General features: G+C 45.3%; 1 protein-coding gene across 3 annotated transcripts in view; it reads right to left on the reverse strand.

The window, feature by feature from the left end:
- ATXN7 (ataxin 7) overlaps positions 1-2,900 on the reverse strand; it is a 102,390-nt gene extending 99,490 nt beyond the window's left edge. Inside the window, exons 1-3 of one of the 3 annotated variants that reach the window (XR_004312063.1) lie at positions 1,835-1,927; positions 1,098-1,452; positions 802-870 (exon numbers count right to left, since the gene is read on the reverse strand). Coding sequence is in view for 1 of the 3 variants with exons in the window: in XM_032458136.1 (XP_032314027.1) it covers positions 802-870; positions 1,098-1,452; positions 1,835-1,873 (463 nt within the window). In the remaining 2 variants the exon portion in view is untranslated. Of the gene's footprint in view, positions 1-801; positions 871-1,097; positions 1,453-1,834 lie in introns of all 3 variants that reach the window. The other 2 variants (XR_004312064.1, XM_032458136.1) reach the window with 2 other exon arrangements.
- Positions 2,901-8,999: the final 6,099 nt, after the last annotated feature.

Below are 8,999 nucleotides of genomic sequence, written 5' to 3' on the forward strand. Positions count from 1 at the left end.
CCCAAGCCTGGATTAGGCATTAGATAGTCAAAATGACTATTCACAGAAAAAGAAAACCTGCAAGAAAACCTGACAGTTCCAAGACACCTGACCTTTCATCTGGAGGCATCCTTTAGCAACCGACATTTCTCTAGAGTATGCTTCTCCCAAACAGGTTGAATAAAAACTGACCAATAATTAATGTCTGACTTCACTAGCTAAGTGCACTAAAGGCTTGTTTCACCTCCGCTGATCTTGGCAGCTCACAAAAAGAGAGAAAAAAAAAAATCCGACCAACTGGTCCTCATTTGTGATCCTTTTGATGAACCTTTGTAACGTAAATCCCATAGAAACAAGGCTGCACAGGTAAAGCGTCTTTTTTAAAGTTCAAAATTCATTTTGATTGCCGGCAGAAAATTTCAGGTGGCAAAGATTCCTTTCCAGAGCCCCCTAAGGCATTCGTGAAAATGTTTTCCGAAGCTGAGAATGCCTTCCTCCACACGTGTTTCTCCGTAAGGGGTTTAGACCCGAAAGGATCTCGGAGTTAAACTCAGTGCTGGTCCCCAGCGCTCATCACTGAGCAATGTTACTCAACCTGCACCCAGCCAGGGCTCCACAGAAGGGTTCCGGACGCCCCCCTTACAGGAAGCCCCCGGAAACCGGACTTTCCAAACGCTCCGTTCTCCCCCTTCTGCTTCCTCAGGCAGCATCCTCGCGTGCCAGGGGCGGAGTGGGTCAGGTGGGCGCAAGCTCCCGCCCTGGTAAGCCGGCCAGGATACTTCCCCCGGGCTTGTACAGACTCCTTCAGGGGGCTGGACTCACCTTCGCGACAGAGCCCCATGACTTCGCGGTTTTTCCCAAACTCCTTGAAACTTTCGTCCAACTCCGTCCCTAGGAGATACACACACACAGGAGGAGGGGAGAGGCAGGTCAGTGGCCGGGAGTGTGACGCAAGCTCACGCAAGCACGGAGTAGGTGCAGGCACCTCCGCGTTCCCCAACCGAGCGATAGCATCTCTGACCCCCGAGGGGGCGGGTCACGCGAGGGGGGAGGGGAGCAGAAGGGTCAGAGGATGGGGGAACGGGGGGCGTGGGGAAGCGGAGGGCGTGGACACTCACCGTCCTTCCCAGGAAGTTTGGAAGCCTCGACCCACAGATTCCACGACTGTCCCAGCATCGCTTCGGGACTGGGCAGGGGCCGGCGCTCCCCGACAGTCGCCATTGCGGCGGCGGCGGAGGCCGAGGTGGAGGCGGTGCCGGGGCCGCCGTCCTCCGGCCGTAGGCGCCGCGGCGGCGGCGGCGGCTGCCGCTGGGGCTGCGGAGGCTGCGGCGGCTGCTGCTGCTGCTGCTGCTGCTGCTGCTGCTGCTGCTGCCGGGCGGCCGCGGCCGCTGCTCCGCCCGCCGCCGCCGCCGCCTGCTCGGCGCGGCTCCCCCTTGACGTCATCCGCGGCCCGCTCCGACATTCTTTCCGCTCCTACAATGTAACAAAAAAGGGGGAAAAGAGTCGCGCGGGGGCCGCTTTTAAGGAGGCGCCGGGGAGTTCCGGCGGCGTGCGCGGCCCGCGGGCCGGGTGGGGCGCGCTGACAGCGCCCCCGGCCGCCCAACCCCCCAGCCCGCCTCCTCCCGGGCCACCCCCCGCCCCGGGCGCAAAGTCCGTGGCGCGGGCTCGCTTTCGCTTTCGACTCCGGCGGCCCCTCGGGGGAGGGGACGAGCGCCGGCGGCCAGCCACCGCGGCGCAGAGTCGCCAACCTGCCTCCGCCGCGGAGACCCGGCGCAGAGGCCGGCTCCCGGAGCCGCCCCCGCCCCCGCCCCGGCCCCCACCCCGCAGGCCCGCGGCGGGCAGGCCCAAGACGCACCCCCGGCCCTTGGGCTGCCCACCCTGAGGCCGCTCGCATCCCCGGGCCGGGCCCGGCGGCCCCGCTCCTTCCTTCCGTCCGCGCGTCCGTCCGAGCGGCGGCGCCCGGCCGGCTCCCTTAAGCGGAGGCGCCTCCCGCCGCCGCCTCCTCCCCCTCGCCGGTCCCTCCCTCTCTGCTCGCTCCGGCGAAGTTTGCACGTCAAGCCCCCGGAGTGGAGCCAGGGCAAAGTCGGAAACGCAGCCACCTATGGAGGAGCCGGCCGGCTAACCGGCCGGCCCCGAGGCACCAGCGGGTGGCGTCGCTGTCGGGCCCTCCTGCCCGGGGTCCGACCCGGGGCGCAGGGGCCGGTTCAGGGAGCACTTCGCTCTCCGCTCCTGGGCGGCCGCGCTGCTGTCAAGAGCGTGGATGCGAAACCGCCGCCGAGCGGACGCCGAGCGTGGAGGAAACCAGGGGCAGGTGAGGAAATGCCGCCCAGGTGCGGTCAGAGGTGTTAGCCTGAAGCCCGCGGTTCGCCCGATGCCCCACACTGGAGGGCGCAACGTGCTCCCGGGGAACTTGAACCCGTCCAGCAAAGAGGAGACCATGAAATTAGTGTAAGATGGAGTGGAGGAGAGATCAAGGCGAATCCGTTTACTTGTTTTGGAGACACTACCCCAAATTTCTCTATTTCTCCTTCCATTGCTCCTAGGAGTTACTCATTCACCACCACCCCCATTCTAGCTGATTTTTAATTCGAGTTGTTGGTCTCTCCCTCTTTATGATTGTCTTTGGGCAGAACGTGAACCCAAGGGCTTAGGTGAATGTACAGCATTCCTAGAAAATAAAGTTTTGTTAGATTCTGTTTACTAAATTAAGCATTGGCCCACGAAATTTAGCACCCCTCCCCAATACACACAATGCGCACAAAGCTTTTGCTCAAGTGATAGGTAAAGACGGTAAAATAAAAAGCTACTTAATGAACAAAAAGCATGTGAAATACTTGAAACAGTAGCAGACCACACCAAGCACGTTCAAATAATCGTTCCTATTATTACTGTTACTTCAAGCTAATGTGAAAAGCTGCAACCTGAGACAAAAACAATGATTTTAATCATCACGTTTCACAAAGCATTAATATCAACACTTCAGAGGCATGTGTCATAGCTGCTTGCTTAGAGGTGCTTTCTCTAGGTTGGGAGAAAGCAGGTTTATTCATGCTTTTTATCTAGAACAGCTGCTGTCAAGACAACCTTCGAAATGGGAGAAATACTTGCAAAAGATGAGACTAAGAAGGGCTTAATTTCCAAATATATAAACAGCTCATATAATAAATAATAATATTAATAATAACAACAACCACTACCATCCAAAAATGAGCAGAAGACCTAAACAAATTCTCCAGTGAAAACGTACAAATGGCCAATAGGCACATGAAAAAATGCTCAATATCACTAATTATCAGAGAAATGCAAATCAAAACTACAACAAAAACTGACCTCACACCAGTCAGAATGGCCATCATTAAACGTCCACAAATGATAAATGCTGGAGAGGGTGTGGAGAAAAGGGAACCCTCGTACACTGTTGGTGGGAATGTAGTTTGGTGCAGCGTTATGGAAAACAGTATGGAGATTCCTCAAAAGACTAAAAATAGACTTACCATATGATCCAGCAATCCCACTCCTGGGCATATTTCCAGAGGGAACTCTAATTTGAAAAGATACATGCACCCCAGTGTTCAGAGAAGCACTATATACAATAGCCAAGACATGAAAACAATCTAAATGTCCATCAACAGATGACTGGATAAAGAAGTTGTGGTATATTTATATAATGGAATATTACTCAGCCATAAAAAAGAATAAAATAAAATAATGCCATTTGCAGCAACACAGATGGACCTGGAGAATGTCATTCTAAGTGAAGTAAGCCAGAAAGAGAAAGCAAAATATGATATCACTTATATGTGGGATATAAAAAAAAGATAAATGAAGTTATTTAAAAAACAGAAAAAGACTCACAGACAGGAAAAAAAAATGGTTATGGGGGGAGGGTGTGGAAAAGGATATACTGGGAGCTCGAGATTTGCAGATACTAATATGTATAAAATAGATTAATAACAAGGTCCTACTGTATAGCACAGGGAACTATATTCAGTATCTTGTAGTAACCTATGGTGAGAAAGAATATGAAAACAAATTATGTATGTTCATGTAAAAAAAATAATAGAACAGCTGGTGTCATAGAGGAGGCCAACTTCTCTGCTAAATAAAGACCAACTTACAGAAACATAAAAATGTGTAAAGAAAAGTAAAAATTAATATGGAAATGTTATTGCAACCTAAATTTACCACAGGGCTATTGTAGAAAGTATCTGTTTTAGGTTCAAAATTTAAAAGCTTTAGTTTAAAAAAAAGTGTGTGTGTGTATATATATATAATTTTTAAAATGTTTAGAAATAACTGTGTAAATTTTTTTCTGGATTGCATACTAACAAAAGTTCCTAAAAGTGAAACTGTGGATGCCTCCTGTCCTTATCTCAGAAGCAGTAAAAACAGAACAACCAAAAATAGTACAAATGATTAGAAGGATTTTAAAAAAAAATCATTTCTAAAAAGCTTTAACTTCCTACATAAGAGCGTCAACGAGAAAAACATTGCACGGGTAAAACATATAATTTCCTTGGTAATAAGGCTTCTAACTCTTAACAGAGGCCCTCAATCTTGGTCAATTCAGACTTCCAATTTTTCATTCATCCACATCACTGAAAAATCTGTAGAAATATATTAAAAACAAAGCAAAACAACTTCTTGGTTTTCCTAGACTGAAGTACACAATTTATGAATTATTTTGAATTCTGTAATTCTACATTTAAGACAAAGAATTATTTGAATTTTAATGGCATTTAGAGCTGCCATTAAAAAGAAAAGCTTAGGGCCACCCAGCTACGTATATACCAAACAGAGCTCGCATACTGAGTACAGCCGTTCTGATCCCTGAGGAGAGGGTGAGAATGAAAACAAGGGGAATTATGGCAAACAGAATTCCTCAAGACACTGCTTGATTTCCCCCTTTTTACATGTGAAAATGCTTCAAGATTCATTAATGTGACTTCTAGCCAATGGGAGGTCAATATGGCAATTTATAATACTTCAACTTCTGTCCTTTTCCCTGTTTGTTACCCCTTCTTTTTCTTTCAAAGTTTTTGATTGGTTTACTAGAGAAAACAACAGGGCTTAAAATAAAAAATACTATCTTCTTAGCATTATGATAGTTGTTAAGAGAAATTATTGCTAATAATAGCTCTCAATTATTGCACACCTACTAGGTGCCAAGCATTGCTGTAGGGACCTTATTGCATTATCTCTATTAATATTCACAACTGTATACAGTAGGAGTTGTATTACTTACTATTTACAGATAAGGAAAGTGAGGGACAGCTTTGGAGCCAATCCCCATGAATTCTTTCTAGGTTCATATACTGGCTCTTTCACTTACAAACCGTATAATGTAAGCAAGTTCCTTATTCGGACCTCAGTTTCCTAATCTGTAAAATGGAGATAAAGCCAGGTTTCCTCTGAGGAGTGCATGAAAACATCCATGAAAAGTACAAAATAACACAAAACAAACACTATAAATAAGTATCATATCACACTGAGTGATTGAGATCAATTCTCATCTGAGAAATTTATTACCAAGTTGAAGAAGATGGGGGGACCAAGAGAATGACAAGCAATTCCTGGTCTCTCCCCACCAACTGTCTTCTGCTGCAGCCAGTGCATTTTACCACACTCTCTTCACCCATGAGAAAGTCCTAACCCCTTCCAGAACAGGCAGTCTCTGATATCCATAGTTGGTTTGGGCTTCCCAGTAGTTCGAATGAGTCACCAACAAAAGTCAAAACTGCTAGCTGAGAAAGTACAGTGTTCTGATACTCAAATTTGGGCAACATTTTTAAAGTGTTCTTATACAAAGGGCGCTATCTATAAACAAAGAGTACAACAGAAATTCAAACACTTGGTTTCATAATAAAGAACCTGATGACTTCTTACCTAAACACCCCTCCTCTGCACCCAACAAATATAAAAGAAAATGACCAATTTATATTCATTTAACATAATCATTTTAATATCATAGTATGCCTTGTGTGCTACCACTCAGTTCTCCTACTGGTGTACTTCTGGTGATGTCTTGTAGTTCTGAAGATCTTCAGTATCTGCCTGCCCAAATAAGTGATGTGTTTTGAAGGTTTGAATAATGAGTATGCAATTTATCAAAGAGTTCCTGATTGCCTTCCACCTACCCGGCACTCTGCTAGGCACCAGGGTGAACACAGCATAGTAGTTCCACTGAGGACATGAGAAGAGTGAGAAGTAGGGGAAAAAACTTAATTCATCCAAATGCTCTTATGGAAAAAGCTGTCACCACCAATTAGATTGTATGTGGCTTAAGAACTAGGCCATCAGAAGTGAAACACTGCCAAGTTCTGAGCATTTCATCCCTTCCAGGGATGTATTTAAAAGGTGGCCTTACTTCACCATCCAAAATTAGGGATGTTCCCAGTAGGTGCCAAGGGTAACAAGGTCTCTCTTTACAAAAAGGATTCTTTGCAAAGCAGATTCACTTGTAAAACGCTTTGTTCAAAGGCCCAAGGCATCACTAAATGCAAAAAACAAAACAAAAAAACCCTTTAAATCTAGTTTAATGTAAAATGGCTGAAACTGTTCAAAACTCTTCGAAGATGTGGGACCCCGCACAATCAGCCCCTTTATTTAGAAAGAACCACCAGTGCCAATACAACATTTTAATAAACTTGAAAACCAGCAACTACGGTATATTTATGTGTGCAAATTACAGGGTTGGTAACAGAGATTCTCCATTATCAACCCCAAAGGATTGCAGTCATTTGAGTAACAAGAAACTCAGATCCACTGAATTAGGAATGTGTTGCCTTGGGTTTCTTTACTTCCTCCTAAAATTGGCTGCGCCTTTGTTCCTATCCTCTCTCTCTCCTCTGACCGCATGTCTCTCTTTCCTTCTTTCTTCTCCAGAGGCAAGGCTGTCTTCTGCGTATGGGGTATGGCAGGCAAGGCCCCTCCTTCACTGTGCTCCCTCTAGTGAAATACCTTACAGCCTGTCATGAATACATCAGTGTTCCAGTATGGGGAGGACAGTGGAAGAAAGTGAATTCTTTAGCTCTCTCAGCGGCCGGAATTGCTGGATCAAGTGCAAAGTCAGGAATAAGGACATTTGCAAAGTGGAGACTTAAAGATGAATGTAATTATCTTTTTAAAGACTTAACCTGTACACACATATTCATTCTACAAACTGTGGGTCCTTTGCCCAGAAGTTCAAAGCTTTGAATTTTTGGTTTGTTTTCTTAATCATGTGTGTAGCCTGCTGGTGGGAATGTAGTTTGGTGCAGCCATTATGGAAAACAGTATGGAGATTCCGCAAAAGACTAAACATAGACTTACCATATGATCCAGCAATCCCACTCCTGGGTATACATCCAGAGGGAAACTTTAATTCAAAAAGAAACATGCACCCCAGTGTTCACAGCAGCACTATATACAGTAGCCACGACATGGAAGCAACCTAATTGCCCATTGACAGATGACTGGATAAAGAAGCTGTGGTATATTTATATGATGGAATACTACTCGGCCATAAAAAACAATACAAGAATGCCATTTGCAACAACATGGATGGACATAGAGATGATCATTCTAAGTGAAGAAAGCCAGAAAGAGAAGGAAAAATACCACATGATATCACTCATATGTGGCATCTAAAAAGAAAAAAGAAAAGAAAAGAAAAGAAAAGAAAAGAAAAGAAAAGAAAAGAAAAGAAAAGAAAAGAAAAAAGGACACTATGAACTCATCTACAAAACAAAAACAGACTCGCAGACTTAGTAAACAATCTTATGGTTACCAGGGTAAGGGGATGGGAAGGAATAAATTTGGGAGTTTGAAACTTACAAATGTTAGCCACTATATATAAAAATAGATTTTTTTTAAAGTTTAAAAAAATCATGTATGTGTAGCTACACACAAATTCATTCACCAGTAATCATAAACATTGTGAAAAGAGAGAAAATTTTAAAATACATATACAACAAGTATTAACATATAGCTTTAAACTGACTAACACCCAAATGTTTCCAGGAATTTAATAATGGCCTCTAAACTATTGACAAACTTCACTTAAAATATTCATTTAAAGCCTTTAGGTTAAATAGTTCTTTAAAAAATAGAAAGTGTGAAGTTATAGAAAAGGAATGGAGACGTTGGACTAACATTTAGCTATAAAAAGAGGCTGACGGTAGAGTTGTAGTTCTAGTGCGCTGCCTCAGATGCAATACAATGCAAAGATTAAACACACTGTTAAAAATAATCCCCTATGTCACCTTTGTACCAATACAGCTTTCACTGAAGTGACGGGTGAGCCTCACCATCTTAGGGGCCCAGCAGTTAGCAGCGTGGGTTCTGGAGGCCATCTGCCCAGGCGGAGTCCCTGTTCTACCACTTATTTGCTGTATAACTTTGGGGGAAATCTCAATCTCTCTGTGTCTGTTTCCTCAGCTATAAAATGAGGTAAAACAGGTGTATCTACTTTCTGAGGAGCATTAAGAAAGTTAATAGGCCAGAAGTGCCTTCCAAGTGTTGGCTATCATTGCTAGCGCCATGCCTGTCACGTAGGAAGCCCCCATTCTAATCTAGCCACGCTATGCTATCAGCTCATTCTTGCACAATAAAGCATGGCATGGGTTGTGTCATCCTTGCTCTAACACTTTCAGGGACTCCACACTGACCGATGAACTCAGTGAAAACGTCTCTCCTAGCACTCCAGGCCCTCTACAGTTGTCCCCAGGCCCAGCTCCACATCTACAGTGTTCCCTCTAACAGGTACCTCCAGCCTGAATGCCCAGTTCATAGCTTTGAACATGCTCCCCCTCCAGATCCCTACTCCCAGGCCTTTGTTCACGTGGTCACGGCATCGTTAATACCTCCCTCCCTTGGCTGAAGTCCCATCCAGCCATGTTCCCCCTCAAGTTCCATTTCCTTAATAAAATCTTTCCTGATCTCTCACACTACGCACATGGGAACTCATCCCCAACACTAAATCTAAATCTAACTTGGACTTCCTGGACTGGGGGGCAAGAGTATATGCTCTGAAATCAAGG

The sequence above is a fragment of the Camelus ferus genome, chromosome 17 (assembly GCF_009834535.1).
Source record: "Camelus ferus isolate YT-003-E chromosome 17, BCGSAC_Cfer_1.0, whole genome shotgun sequence".
Taxonomy (NCBI): domain Eukaryota; kingdom Metazoa; phylum Chordata; class Mammalia; order Artiodactyla; family Camelidae; genus Camelus; species Camelus ferus.